This window comes from Puntigrus tetrazona, chromosome 10 (genome assembly GCF_018831695.1).
Source record: "Puntigrus tetrazona isolate hp1 chromosome 10, ASM1883169v1, whole genome shotgun sequence".
Classification (NCBI taxonomy): domain Eukaryota; kingdom Metazoa; phylum Chordata; class Actinopteri; order Cypriniformes; family Cyprinidae; genus Puntigrus; species Puntigrus tetrazona.
This window is the reverse complement of record NC_056708.1, coordinates 2,332,923-2,347,978: the sequence shown is the minus strand read 5'-3', so window position 1 is coordinate 2,347,978 and position 15,056 is coordinate 2,332,923. Positions and strand designations below refer to the sequence as shown.

The 15,056-nt window shown below is 40.3% G+C and overlaps 2 protein-coding genes across 5 annotated transcripts; both read right to left on the bottom strand.

Annotated features, from left to right (window-relative positions):
* Nucleotides 1-129: 129 nt before the first annotated feature.
* On the bottom strand, nt 130-1,959 carry ier3ip1 (immediate early response 3 interacting protein 1). Its single transcript, XM_043250129.1, has 3 exons — nt 1,814-1,959; nt 943-1,044; nt 130-755 (listed from the first exon to the last, which is right to left on the bottom strand). Exons 1-3 carry the CDS (start codon nt 1,902-1,904, stop codon nt 700-702), a joined length of 249 nt encoding a protein of 82 aa, XP_043106064.1. The 5' UTR covers nt 1,905-1,959; the 3' UTR covers nt 130-699.
* A 492-nt stretch (nt 1,960-2,451) lies between these two features.
* skor2 (SKI family transcriptional corepressor 2) lies at nt 2,452-14,335 on the bottom strand. Of its 4 annotated transcripts, XM_043250060.1 has the most exons (10): nt 14,095-14,335; nt 12,979-13,050; nt 7,752-9,542; nt 7,206-7,269; nt 6,514-6,591; nt 5,109-5,174; nt 4,556-4,654; nt 4,371-4,438; nt 3,175-3,237; nt 2,452-3,035 (listed from the first exon to the last, which is right to left on the bottom strand). In XM_043250060.1, the coding sequence occupies exons 3-9, from the start codon at nt 9,516-9,518 to the stop codon at nt 3,178-3,180; spliced, it is 2,202 nt and encodes a 733-aa protein (XP_043105995.1). In that variant the 5' UTR covers nt 9,519-9,542; nt 12,979-13,050; nt 14,095-14,335; the 3' UTR covers nt 2,452-3,035; nt 3,175-3,177. The 4 variants fall into 4 exon arrangements, with proteins under 4 accessions (XP_043105995.1, XP_043105996.1, XP_043105994.1 ...); XM_043250061.1 differs by lacking the exon at nt 12,979-13,050; XM_043250059.1 differs by lacking the exons at nt 12,979-13,050; nt 14,095-14,335 and adding an exon at nt 10,459-10,674.
* Nucleotides 14,336-15,056: the final 721 nt, after the last annotated feature.

Sequence of the window (15,056 nt, the reverse complement as noted above, 5' to 3'; positions counted from 1 at the left end):
GGACTCCATATGCTTCTAATCACTGACCTCCTCAAAAATAAAATCTGACTAAATAAATACTGCCTGATCTTGGGTGGCAAAATCATTTTTAAAGCACTTTTTACCAAAACAAAAACATGCATCGACAGATGAAAAGGCAAAATAACTTTATTAAATGACTGTCTCGTAAGAGTAGAAGCTCATTTGGTCAAACGCGTTGCATATTAAAGCGTGACAACACTACATTAACCACATCTTTATTCAAATTTACCCAGAAGCCTTTATATATTTTAAACCCAACTTGTACTTTCCAAGCCGTCTTTCGATATGGAAACATTTAAGATTAGCTTTGTGGAATTTATGTATTGAAAAAAAAAAATAATTCAGGTGCCAAGAGACCTCTTTGACAGACCTGTCCGGTTGATTTCACTGTCGCTTGCTCTAAGAAACACGATTTAAAGGACCCTGAATGTGTTAGAAACCACAAGCGCAGACGCGGGAGCTTCTGTATAGTTACGAAACATGAAAAAGAAAATGTTTACCGGTATTCGTTTCGTGTAAAACTACCGGAGTACTTTCAGTAAATCATTCGGGGCACAATTTGCACGCGCTGGAGAGCCACATTTAGAACCACAGATACGAAAACAGTCCATTTTCCTTCGCCGCATTCGCTGTGTTCCTCGTGAGATCCTGATCCACCGCAACCCACCGCTTCCTTCTTCATCCGAACAGTAATAATAAGACGATGCACACTGAATTAACCGCTATCAGAGGAACTGTGGGAGGAGAAGAGAAAAAACGTGTTCACGTAAAGCGATTTCTGATATTACATGAAGACATGAGAGCTATTTTTCCTCAGAATGTGATAAAGATCAGTGCAAATCTAAAAAGCATTACAGGTACTCTTAGAATAAACACAGAAATGAGTAGACATCGGTATCAACGCTGTGCAAAAGAACAAACCTCTCATGACAGTCCTGACGGAGCGAATAAGGTTGAGAAGTTGAGCTTTAATGCCGGGTTCATCTCCAAATCCTCCAATACTCTGCTCTGCTCCCCAGCCGACTGGAAAAAAACATGTTGTTGTTAAATACAGAACCCTCTGCCATGATATATATATATATATATCAATAATATATAAATGTTTATTTCGGTGCCATCAGATACATTGCCTTTATAAGAATTTAACTTATTGATCAAATCAAAGAGATTTTTTTTTTTTCTCTAATACTTTCGTAGATATTAAGCCCTTCTTGCTGGATTTTGCACATCATTTAAAAATAACATGAATAAATCATTTTTATACGAGTGTATCATTCCATCAGATTCCTTTTACGTTCCTTCCGTGCTAGTTGATTACAAATTAAATCAAGTTTATTCCCATTAATGTTTCCACATTTTGCCGTTTTAGAGATGGACGCTATTAACCAATGGGGAAGCGTTGTGTTGAATAAAACCCCGTTTACTTTTCAGCAGCCCTGCCATCCCTCTCAAGATTCAAAAACCGTTTTATTTCAGATATATTAATTCATATGCCGGCACATTTACATTATATGCTACTGGTGAATCATATAAATAGACAGGTAAAACAACAGCATACAAGCAGCAATTCTCTTAATAACCAAAATCTATGAATAATCACTAACTGTAACTGTAGGTAACGTCAAAAACCACCACGGTCGTTTTAAAAACAAAGAATGTCATAATCGCTATCAAAACACCATTTTCCTGTTTCCCTCACATTTGGAAGACGTCGACTCTAAGCGAGCAAACCTGATAGAAACACGCGCGCACGCACTTCAGCGTCACTCAAAACACAATCCTAATGACTTACTTTTACTGAGAAACCTCTCTTCGTGGAGAACCGCGATGGCGTTAGTAAATAATATCGCCGTTTGGATCAGCGCGTACAGGGTGAACGCCATGTTGGCACTACTGCGCTGACGTAGAAGATCCAGCGTCGCGCGTGATTACGTCACAGGCGCGCCAAGAGACGCTTAGATTGACAAAAGTCCGAAAAACGCAAAATGCTGCTCTAACTGCACTTGTTTAATTATTATGTTATTATTATGAATTTCGCTATGTTGGCACCCGCCAAACAAATGAATCACGTGTTCATTGAAAACGTAGTCGGTGTATCGTTGTACACTATTTAGATATCAATATTTAATTTTTTTATGTACAATAATATATCGCCGCATTTATACACTACTAAAATAAAACACTAATATGCAGGAAAAAATAATAATTAATAAAACGAAGAGTAACGAATTTAGTAACTGAATTATATATTTTATACGTAATTAAATCAGTGCAAAATCGTGTGTAAACCCTAAAAATGCCCGCATATGTTATGTTATATATCAAATACCACAAAGTATCTTTTTCGGTTGCAAATTGTATAATGCTTGTGTTTATCAAAGTGCCACTTTCAAAAAAAAAAATAGTCTTTTTCATATTATAGACTTTTAATTATCCACATAAATAGTAGAGAAACTACAAGAACATATTTAAATACATTTGCATGAACAGTTAATAATAACATTTTTAAACTTGTGTTTATGTCAATGTTGTATTTAAACAGGCAAAACATGAAAAGTGTACACGCTTTCAGATAGCTCTCAGGCAGCAGCCTTCAGAGCAACCCGGACCCTCCACAACCTCCCTTTTTACATTTACAACCTATAGCTAATATCATTGTACAGTTTGCTGTTATCAATAAACATGTGACTGCATGGGTAATAAATAAACTTAAATAAGTTCATGATTAATCAAAGAGGGGTTACTGTACAGGAAATACGTCAAATGAACTCTAAATCATTGGTAGGTGCATTGAACTGTACTGTGTATCGGTCAGTACACTGATGCCTTTGGGTTTGATTGAGAGCTGGACATCGATGAGGTGGTCCGTCGACGGCAGCGTTCAACATTTGATCCGGTCAAGAGGCTGCTTTCGCTGTGCTTGATGATTCCTCACAGAGATGGCGATGATTTAACCTCTTCGCGTCGAAAGATGTTGAGAGCAGCTTGATTTTGTTGCAAAAAAACCACTTGACCTAAAACACACAATTGGTATAGTCACTAGGATTGATCAAGAACGTCGAAAACAGAGCCGTTTCTGATTTTGCTGAGAAACCTACAACATACTTTACTAAATGGCCGACATTATGTTTCGCATTTGATGAAATAACTTACCATTTAGCTTTTGTTTAGATGCGTCCCGACCTTTTCTTTTCTAATGATGTTTGCATAGGGAATCTAAAAATAAGTACGAAAGAATTAATTCATTAATAATAAAAAGAAGAACAAAACATGGAATCTGTTAATACTACATTAGCAATACAGCATTTCTCTTATCCACCATTTTAGGAAATAAATCGTATATCTAGAAAAGGACATTTTATTAGAATTTAGTTTAGTAAGTAATCTTTAAAATTATATATATATATAAATATAAATATATATATATATATATATATATATATATATATATATATATATATATATATATATATATATATATATATATATATATATATTTTTTTTTTTATTCATTCATTTGACAGTAAAAAGTAAATTTCTGAAATATTTATCAAATTAAAACAGTTTTCTATGCAAATATATTTTAAAATGTATTTTATTTAATGTGATCAAAGCTACATTTTCAACACCGTAACCTCCAGAAATCCTTGCTGATTTGCTGTTTACGAAACATTTCTGTCTACATCGATGTAGTGCTGCCTAATATGTGGAAACGGTGACAGATTTTCCTTTTTTGAAACTGATTTCATTACTTTAACGCATTCCTACTGCATGCATTACTTTCCAACTACATCATAAACACATTATGCCAGCCGTGCTGTCTTTAAATTAAAAATACAGATCAGTCGTGACTATATCCGTAATGCACGGGGCTACTTGTGCCATGCTGCCTTAATACATGATGATACGATGCCAAAAGGAAGCTTGCGTCTTACGACCTTCATTATGTATTCGTCTCTATAGTTTTCTGCATTACAGAAGTTGAGCTTTCAATCTGTCACACTGTAATCTCTCATGTATGATCTCCCCTGGCTTGACGGATGGTGTTGAACCGAGAGAACACACAGTGGCAGTCTGCCAGCATCATCCATGTGTTAAAACACAGATGCAGCGGTGATTGATGCCGCGGCGCTGTGCAATGTTGAACCAGTTCTAGACAACAAAAGATTACGAGACGCCGGATCCTGCTGCTAGTCTGCTGGTTCCCTCACATTTCTTCTTTAACGTCGATTTAGCCTGCTAGAGCAGATTACTAATATAACAGGGCTGCGTGTGGGATGTTTGTACGATTGACGAGGAAATTAATCAGATGGGAAATCATGACCTTATTCTAGATGGAAGCTCCTTACCATCTGTAACTGCTGCACCATTTCTTCCCTGTAAGCCAATTCTCTCTTCATCTGGTCCTGAAAGTTATCTGTAGGATAGCCAAAAATTTCGGGGTGAGCTCATATATGAACTCTTTTCAAACAGGTTCTTTCTGATCATTTGTGGGACCAGTTTTACGACTTATGGCGAAAGTAAGGGCACTTACGGAAAACCGGAAATGGAGAGCTGCCTTTCAGAGCGTGAAACTCCTGCTCCAGTCTCCTCCGTAAATCTATCTGTTCAAGGAGAACTTTCTGGAGTTCCTCTGAAGGACAGATTGCACGATAAATCAAGATCAGACGCTGAGCTGTGCTGAAGTATCGACTATTACGTCTAGAGCAGTAACAAAAACGGCATTTTGCGTCAAGTTCGGGTTAGTAGGAGTTTTGAAAGTCTATTTTGTTAAAAAAAAACAGCTAAATTGTGAAATATTATTCATGGCACGTAATATATTTTTTTATATTTTGTCAAATGTAGTATATAAAGCTGATTTTTTAGCATCATCGCTCCAGTCTTCAGTGACACGCGATCCTTCAGAAATCGTTCTAATATGCGAACGTTATTATCGATGCTAAAAACAGCTGCTTTAATGAACGTAAAGTTACTTAAATGCATTCACTATCACTTACAATCAAAGGAATCTGTCCTTGCTGAATAAAAGTATTTCGTTCAGACCCCAAACGTTTATGCCTCGATGAAGTGTTTGCTCGTCGTCTCACCTTTTTCCATGTTCTCAACATCCTTCTTGAGCGATACGGGGGAGTTTGTGTCTTGACTTTGGTCTGCTGAACAGAAAATGTCAAAATTATAACACACTGCAATCATCCATTGGTGTTGTTGTAACAGAGACTGAGACACAGTTCTACCAGCAACCAGTAGATGTCAGTCTGACATCAAGATACTTCAGATCCCAGCGTTTGACTTACAAAGCGAAATACAGCGTGGGTGACGATATATGGCATTCATATATATCGTGAACATGACATGGTTTCGTATTTACTGTGAAAACACAACACTTGAAAAGAATCTAACTCGCTCAACAAAATTTCTGATTTAGTGCATTGGAATAAACAGCCATGGCGATATGCCAGTCTCCAGAAATTGTGAAAACAGCTGATTTCATTATTGTTACTACGTTATTGAATCGGGAAATTATTTGAAGCAGTTTTGATTGCAATCCTTAGGAGTCGGTACTCCTGTGTTTTTGTGTCTATTTCTCAAATGGCTCAAATGAAGTGATCCAAGGCATTGGTATAATCTTCCCCTCATTCGACCGTCTCTCTCCTCTCTCTCTCTTTCTCTCTCTCTTCTCATTTCCCGTCTTGCCTCCTTAAGCCGAACAAGGCGTTCCTCATTTGGAAAGCGGTCTTGTTCTCGCTCTCCTCCTCTCTCTGTCTCATTTGACAAGCAAATTTGCAGACAGTGCCTGAGGATAACAACCTCGTTTGACAGTCAATTAACCGTGAATAGTCAAAGCCAAGGCAGTTTGCATTATATAAATGGAAAATTAGATTATTTTTTTCCTCCCTCCCAAGAAACAGAACTATCTTTAAGACACTGCCGTTAGACTCTTTGGAAAATCAGAAGTTCTAATCACGTTTCCCAGTAGCCCCTCGGAGACATTTAGCAATCAGGCAAAGGTGGTTTCATTTAATTTGTTTCATGTAATTTTTTCAAATATATTATACGTTATATGAGGAGATCATTATCGGCTAGATAATATAAATGTTGCCGTAGATGTCATAAAACACTTTTAATGTCTTTCTGACAGATAAAAGGCAATAAGCTATGATCTTTCTAATGGAAGATTTTGCCAAGCAAAAGGCAATTATTTCCATCTGATATTGTTCAAATGGTGATTGTCACCTTCCTGGCGTTGAGCTGATTGTCTCGCTGAACTGTTATGGCTCCCTACAGAACACATTTTCCCAATGACATTGTAGAGAGAGCTGCTCCATTTTAAGAGTGCGGCGAGAGTATATTCCATCCCGTATCTTTTATATTTAGATTAATCCTAATATCCTTGCAGGGATGGGCTGGCTGCGCCGTGCAAATTATTTGGCGGCCCTCTTGCTGGTGTAAGTGGCGGATGTAAAGCGCAGATAAAGTGGCGTGCGGTCTTACTTGGATTCTCCCGCCAGTATTCGGGCGCCGACGTTTCTGTCTCCGGGACAAAAAAGCTGCTCTGCTCTTTGTTGTCATCTGAACAAAACAAATAAAAAATCAAATATGAACGCATGCACGCAAATAAATGAAATGTTAAGGTAAAGGTGTGAAATTGTGCAATCTTTGTTAATCATCGATTCGTTTAAATATGGTAACTTTAGTATAGGGATCAGTTCTCGGTTTTAACTAGTTGCTTATTAGAATGCCTAACAATCAGCCAATAGGTTATATATATATATATATATATATATATATATATATATATATATATATATATATATATATAACCTATTGGCTGATTGTTAGTGCTTATATATTCTGAATGACTATATTCTACATCCCTAATCCAACCCAATAGCTATCAACCACTGTCTTGCTGATTATTAATAAAATAGGAGTTTATTGAGGTTTGTTAATGGACCTTAAAGTAAAATGTGTGTGTATATATATATATATATATATATATATATATATATATATATATATATATATATATATATATATATATATATATGTGTGTGTGTGTGAGAGAGAGAGAGAGATTTAATTTGACACATTTTAGAATATTAATTATGTACGTATATATAAAATGCATGGAACATTCAAATCCATTATGTTGCACTGACATTGACTTCACGTTCATTTCTCACCTGAGATGGCGGTTTTGTTTTTGCTTGCATATGCCGGCAGCCCATCGTCTCTGCTCTTGTGAGCCTGCAAGCATAAAACACCAGCGATGTCTGATTAGAACTGATTCATAACACCAGGCCAAAGGTTGAACATAGAGCAACAAAATATATCAGTCAGCCAAAAGCACAGAATTGATTAGCCTTGAGCGCGACAGCGCTGTTATGTTTTATATACGATCCTGATGCCACCGAGTTCCCCTTGATAAATCAACACGCGTGAGGCTAATTGCTAAAGAATTCCCGTTTCGATCCCTGTCGCTCTGTCTGTTAATGTAGCGTCAGAGGGTTAAAGATTAAAAGGGCTAATAGGCAGAAGTGACAAAGGGGAGCAAACATAATGTCGCCATTAAACAAAACACGACTGGGCTTATTAGAAGGGATCAAAGAGCTCTGAATATTTCATTTCTGCAGGGAACACAGGCTATCAATCTTGTTACGCATATGGCCCCTGCCAGCCAATGGCCCGCATTTAAATAATTAGTTAAAGTGCCTGGAGGGAATATTTACATTTCTGTACGCGCCGCTTTCCTCCAGCGAGCCGTGAACGGGGCTGGGGACTTTGAGGATGGTGGGCGGACTGACAGCGAGGCCGGGTTTGTCCTCTGCCGAGGTCTCAGCGGGAGTGCTCAGGAAGGAGGGCGGTTCTTTGGCCTGCTGCGGTTCCCCCGAGCTGCTTTCAGGAAGCCCGCGCATGTGCAGGGGCGTCTGTGGCGCTCGGCTGCCGAAGTCCTCCTGCTCCTCATCCTGTTTGGTCTCCACGTCTACTTCCTGCTCCTCGTCGCTCTCTCCGCTGTCGTAGCTGCAGCTGGTGCCGGGAGACAGGTGCCGCTCCGGGCCGAAGTCCTCCAGGCTGCCGTGGAGCTTGGCGATGCTTTCTGCGTCCTTGACCACCGGCCGGAAGGCGGAGTGGTAACTGGCTTTGCGGGCTTGCAGCGAGGGGGCGTCTAGCAGTTTTAACCAGCCCTCCTGGGCCGGTCGGAGGTCAGAGGTCACGGGTGGGCAGTCGCTCTCGAACAGTCCCGATCTAGGGTTCGCTTCCAAAGCTGAACCGGCATCGCCCTGTTCGGACAGATCCAGAAAGGCCTGTCTGAGAGACGGGCTTTCTGTGAGCGAGGACAGGGCGTTAGGTTGGGGCTGGAGATAAGTGGGCACTGGGATACCCCCGGTTGCCCTCGGCGGCCAAAACATGCAGAAGGGAGGATAAAAAGCGTCCTTTCGGCCTGGCCAAAGGAGCCCTGAGAGGCTGTTTTTCTGTCCGTTGGTCGCCTCGCTGTCGTCCTTCTTCTGCGGGCAAAGCCCGAAAGCTGGAAAGGTGTATGGGTTTGGGAAAAGCGACGTTGTTGGGAACTTCTGCAACATCCCGAAACCTTTGCTCGGGACTGGGATGACCGGGTAACTGCGCGGGGCCTTTCGGGGCGACAGGCTGTTGCCGTCCAACTCATCGTCGTCTTCGTAACGCCCTCTCTTCTGGGCCAGATCCGGAGAAATCATGTGGGGCAGAACCGAGTTCACAGCTTTAACGGAGCCCATGGGCGAGCAGTTAGAGGACGGAAGCGCCCTCTTGCGACTTCCTCCGTTAAACATGGCTTTTACGTCCTCCCAGGCGAACAACAGGTCCTCCGGTGCCGTTTTGTCTGTCAGTTTAAGGTGCCGACGCCAGGAGTTGAAGTTGGCGGCGTCTGGCTGCGTGTACTTGGCCTCGGGCGTGCGGTGTGAGTGGAAGATGAATTTGTTAGGAGAGAAGTACATATTACAGTAGGAACACTTGATGCATTTGGCCCGGGAGCTGTTGTAGCGTGCCGGGATGAAACTTCCCCGGCAGCCCCAAGCGCATTCGTGCATCACGTCGAACGCAAAGTTGTCTGGCAGCTTGGGTGGAGAGTTCTCTCCCAGGAAAGACTTGCACAGTCGCTCCGCCTCGCGCTTGGTGATCATGCCGCAGCGGCGAGACGAGATGGGCATGGCGCCCGCCCGCCGGAGGATCTCCAGCTGGACCGGGGTGCACTGAACGCAAGTGATGCCCAGAGCCACTCGCCGGTTGTGGATCTCGTTGTAGCTGTAGTTCTTTAACAGGGTGTTGGATATCTGAGCTAAGCATAAGCGCTCTTGATTGTCAATCACCAGCGAGACAATAGGCACCCCGTAGAGGATGACCTGCCCTACTTGGTTGGGCTTGAGCGAGGATCTCGGAGGCGTGAGCGGCTCCTGCTGGAATGAACTCGGTGGGGTGGCCATCACAATGTCGTTTGGTCCAGGCAGAAGACTCTTTTCCATTGACCAATGAGTGGAGAAATTTGTCTGCAAAACACATTTAAAAGGTTAAGTTAACAATGAAAAAGGAATTGGAAAAAAAAAAAAGTTTCTGTTGTGTTAATTCATTTATGCACAGTGTAAAGCACAGTCTGATAATATGTAGTTATTAGCTACCGGATGTGGCACAGTTATTAAATAGAAACTAGATTTTTTTTTTTAAATTACACAAAAAGAGAGAGAAAGAGAGAATTAAACAACTTGCACAATTACTGTAAAGGTTGTTCAACGCGTCAGGAACATTGTGCAGATCAGAATACGGTGCGGGAGAAATAAAAAATGACGATGATGAAATAAAAACCCATTTAAAGAACGAGAGAAATAAAGACGTTTAATATGATCGCAAATTAAATAAAAAGATATATAGGTCTATGTTTAAAAATAAATGAATAGATAAATCATTGTGCCAGCAACATGTAATGATTTATTTTATTCCTTAAATACTTTGAAGCGCGAACACTTTTTGCTTCTGCGTGAAAACGCAAAAAGAAAATGTGTGCAATGCTTTTTAACGATGCGTAATTATTTAACCTTTTTAACGATTTATTTGAGGAATTAACAATATAGCGAAAATTGTCGAGTTTAAACGGATTTTCCTGTGAGAACGTTTTGTCCTTTCGCCGTTCTGTTCCGAATTTTTCCGCACAGCATAGCCAACAGAAAGTCGCTTTTTTAGATTGAGTTAATTTCTCATATAAGTCTCATTTAATATTATCCGAATAATAACAATAATAATTAACGATTATTATGATTATTATTATACCACCATAACAATATATTTGTATCCACGCTTTCACTTTTTAACCCCGAGAACAAACGCCACCTTAAAAGCCTAAACCCGAACAATAACACATCATTTTTAACCGGACTCAGATAAAAAAAAAAAAGTTTGTATTTATCTTACCTCCGCGCGCCGCCGGAGATGTCCAAAAGCTACGGAATTCAAATCATGTCGCAGCCTATTCCACACGCAAAATCGGAAATTTGCCTTCGAAGCGGCCAACGAGCGCCGCGAACTTTATGAACGCGAGCGCGACGGACGGCCGGTATCGCGACAGGCTCCTTTATCGAGTCCGGCATCGGTTGTAAGAGCGGAGAAAGCGCGAATAAGCGCGCGCCTCACGCGCCGGCTCTTATTGCCGGAGCGCGCTGTGAGTGATTGGCGTGGCTCTGCCCCTCTGAAGAGCCAATGACGTTTCACCGACTGCCACTCAAACTCGCCTGGAGTTCACGTCTGAATTAGAGGAAAAACTCCCGAGATCCAGCCGCGCGCAATCACTACGATAGCGCGAGAAACTGTTTTATCATTTTTTTTTACGTTTTAGAAAACACGTAGCCCAAACCAAAACATTTTCTCACAGCGTTAATGAAATTACGCGTGTTTATATTAAATCCTTAAACGAAAATGTATTGTAGGATGCTTTAAAAAATAATTTAAATAATTTAAAATAATAACAGCAGTTTTTATTTATTTATTTTTTTTGCTAAGTATGACTTTTAGCTACCGTTTGACCCACCCACGTTGTTTTCCAAGCGGTAAAATTAGCCAAATCCTTTTAAGAGTGAAGAGCATTCGGGTATTTATATATATATATATATATATATATATATATATATATATATATATATATATATATATATATAACGCTTTATCATTTCGTTATCAGCATCTGCAGAAGTCGCGCACCGAAACTGTCCAAACTGTCAGGCCACGCTGAGCCGATTTCCACGCGTTCATAAATCAAGCGAAAGAGGACAAATGTCGGCGTGTCATTTTTTCATCGTTAAGAGGGCAGCGCATGGGCTGTACGTACTGAATCGACCGAAAGCGATAATAAAACTAATCGCTCGACACGCTGTCCGACGAACTGTCTCATCAACAGCATTCCTGTAATAGCGGGTGCGCTATTGATCCGGCTGTGAAAAATTACAATATTAAAAATGGCGTATTTTTTTGCTACATGAAAAACGTGGCTACAAAGACTCTTTGGGTGTTTTATTTTAAATGTCTTCGTTGCGCCTTAAGTTGTTGTGAAGATACCGATGACGTTGCGCGTAATTACGATACGAATATTGGGCTTAATTGTGACGTCTCCATTTTGCCGCGATAATAGAATTAGTACAAAAGGTCAAGTGTTTTGAAAAACCAAATCAAATTGACAGGAAAAAGAGGGTCCCATCTGCAGCCCCCTAAACCTCATTTAGATCCCATCCCGCTGGCTTTTGTCTCCCAGCAGCCAAAGAGCACCTCATACGACCCCTCATCCCATTACAGGAATATGAAAAAATATATATATGTGATATGATACATTTGATACATCACTTTAAATGAATTTCTAACACTGTGGAAAAGCGTTTTTTAATTTTTTGATAAAAATGGCCTTACCTGCGTTTCAATAATTGTAATATCATACGTTTGCTGGTGTTTTCGTGCATATATTTTGATCATGCTTGTCTCATAAGTATAATGCAGTGCTTATTATAGCAAAGACCAGTTGAACTGTCCATTTATGTTTATTAAACCACAGATGATGACGGCTACTCACGCCGAACAGTTAACGCTTAGGCCTTAAATCATAATTCGCGTGATGCATTGAACTTCATCTATATGTATGTTAACCCTACTGTGAAATTAATCACGCGTTTAAAAAATTACTTATGTGACCTGTCGGGGTCAATACAGAAGACGGAAAAAAAAGAGAGGAGCCTAATGGACATTACGCACCAAATCCATCATCTATCCAAATATACCTCGGGCAAACTGTTGTGTTTTAAAACAAATGAATCGCTTTCCGAAGCAGGTTCGCTTCAATGAATCCCGCTCTCTTTAAAGGCTCCTCTCTGACCTATAATTGTCACGAACAGAAAGTCCCACAGCGCGCCGCGGTCTAAATAGGCCTAAGTACACTGTCCTACATTATAATCCTTATTTAATGCTGGAGGTCTATCGGAAAATTGCAAGACTAAACGCGCTCGGCCTGTGAAGACTTATCAGGCAATATCGTTTAAACACGATCTCATCAGACGTAAAGCGTTTCGTGTTTCGTCTTGATTGCAACGACGTTGGTGTTACCTGAATGCAGTTCAATACGCCGGCTTCCAGTAGTCTGTGATGTTATTACTGTAAGGTAATCAGACTCCGTGCATCTTTTGATTGAACGGTGATACATCAGACAGGTAAATAGGGCTGGGGGTCGATACAGTGCGGTGCCACCCGTAGACGTTATGGAATTGCGAAATAAGTATTTTAACTGCGTTTGAAATGAGCAAACGTGGACATTCGGTTCTTGTCAAATAAGACTGAGTGAAAAGCAAAGCAAAAAGTGTTCCATTTTAACAACTGCAAACAATACAGTTAATTTCTCGTCATTATTTTGTTGTAACACCTGATGTGTTTTGCGGCGGTGAGTGTCGGTGCACATACTTTTTCCCAAAGCTCGGGAGAACGGTGTTTTCTAGCTGCTTTCAGCTCAGCTTCTGCAGCATCGGTCAATCCCTGAAACGGTCAGAAACATATTTTAGCCTCCAACAGTCATAAATTACTGATTTTTTTTTAGTGTCCTTCATCCCTGGGGAGAGCTTGATTGATGGGTTCATTCGTGTTCATGAAATTATAATAATCTTTTGTAACACTGGTGACCTTCTTGAAGAAAAATGTCAAAAATAAAGATGCTACATGCGGCTGTTTCTGCTTGAAATCGACGGGATGATATTAAAAGGGTGAACCGCTTTATTAAAGTTTTTTTGTCGGTCTTAAGCTCCTCCCATTCATTCAGTGATAGAGGGTGTAGGTAAAATATGGGACCCCCAAAAAAGAATATAACCTGCCATGAGAGTAGCCTATATTCAAAGATTTTTTGTTGTAAAAAAAATGGTCCGACAAATAAATGTACGACAAAACAAGACAACCGTCTTTATACGAATCTGCTGATATTAATGTATAGCATACTAGACAGTCTAGTTGAACATCTTCCAGTAGATATTTGTCTACCTCTAGGCTACTAAAAATGTAAACATTAAGAATTAATTGTCGTTTTAAATGTTTCGTTGAAACAAAAGCTATTCAAAAGTTATAGCTGACCTATTTTCGGCCAAATTACATTGAAATACAATAACGGACATTAAACTGAAAATCCATAAATACGGGTGAAAAGGGCAAAATTATTGTGACAAGTTTCGGACGATCATTTTGTCTATTTTTTTTTTTTTTTTTTTTTGAAAGAATTTGTTACAAAACGATAAACATTTTTAAACTTTCAGGCAAACACGCGAGACGAAAAAGTCCTGTGCTTTTTTTTCGATCGCGGAGATTAATTTAACAAGCATTAATAACAGAAATAGCTTACTAACAGCTTTTATCATAATCCACAACTGACACCGATGTCGCAGCCTGCTTTTTTTAAAATAACGAACACGTAAGAAATTAAATGTAGGTTCATATAAAAGCCAAACGCGCATGTCCTGTCAGTTAAAGCGTTATTTTGGATTTGACGCGATTTTGAAAACTTTAACGAGGCATTCAGAAAGCTGAGGCGCTCACCTTTCACTCGGCGCGCGTCGCGGCTCCTCGGCGGACGCGTCGTGCTTCGGCTCTTTCGTAAGATATTCCGAGCGCAGGCTTTAGCGACTGACGGCGAGCTGATGCCGTCGTGCTCCGGCGAATCACTCTGAGTCAACCGGCGCGAGGCGCGAGAACGAATATAAAGGCGCTCGCCGCGCGACGCTCTCGCGCTCCGGAGACGAGCTCGAGAAATGCGCTCGACGCGGCCGGTGCTGTCACTGAACTTCACGTCCCGAGGAATCCCAGAGAGGTGGGGCTTTTTACGGGATCGCAACGTGGGTGATGGCATACCGTGTTTGATCTTTCCCGTCTGAAAGTTGTGAGGGAAATTGGGAAAGATAGCCTGCTCCGGAAACATTCGCCATTGTCGACGACGCCTGAAAACTTTCTTCATTTGTCATTGAGAATATTTTAAAACCTTCATTATAATTACACCTTCATCTTTGCGTAAATAAAGTGAGTGGCATTCGTGGCATTTTTTGTTTGTGGCAGGTTTACGTTTGAAAGTCATATTTTGTATAGGCGTAAAATCTTTTTTCACAAAGAAAACGATGCGATTCATTTAAAACGCGCTCATCATTTTTCATAAGCACACATTAAATGAAAAAAGAGTGCAATATCTAAAATTGTGCTTATTTCCAAGACACGCGGGACTAAATTCAGCACAGTTATTCTAAAGTAAAGTTTAAAATTGAACGTCCAAGCCCATCTTTTGGAGAAAAAGAGAAACATATGAATGATGATTAAAGTTGCTGGAACGGGTCAGCTGCCGGTCAGCTTCTTTCACTGGGTTATTAATTAGTGTCAGTTTGCTTAGCAATCAGAATAACCAACAACTGTCATTTGCTCCCAAAGAATGAACTACATCAATTCAACTCAGTTCAATTCACTCCACAGTGAAGCCATTTAATGTAGAGAAGACCAAAAAAGAGCAGCAAATA

What these genes read in the sequence shown, in the direction of transcription:
- ier3ip1 (XM_043250129.1), bottom strand. Translation starts at nt 1,904, where the DNA reads ATGGCGTTCACCCTGTACGCGCTGATCCAAACGGCGATATTATTTACT. An exon ending in AGAGAGGTTTCTCAGTAAAA is followed by an intron (nt 1,045 to 1,813) that starts GTAAGTCATTAG and finishes GTTTTTTTCCAG; the next exon opens with TCGGCTGGGGAGCAGAGCAG. An exon ending in CGTCAGGACTGTCATGAGAG is followed by an intron (nt 756 to 942) that starts GTTTGTTCTTTT and finishes CTCCTCCCACAG; the next exon opens with TTCCTCTGATAGCGGTTAAT.
- skor2 (XM_043250060.1), bottom strand. Translation starts at nt 9,518, where the DNA reads ATGGAAAAGAGTCTTCTGCCTGGACCAAACGACATTGTGATGGCCACC. An exon ending in AAACAAAACCGCCATCTCAG is followed by an intron (nt 6,592 to 7,205) that starts GTGAGAAATGAA and finishes TGTTTTGTTCAG; the next exon opens with ATGACAACAAAGAGCAGAGC. An exon ending in TGGTGCAGCAGTTACAGATG is followed by an intron (nt 3,238 to 4,370) that starts GTAAGGAGCTTC and finishes ACTTATTTTTAG; the next exon opens with ATTCCCTATGCAAACATCAT.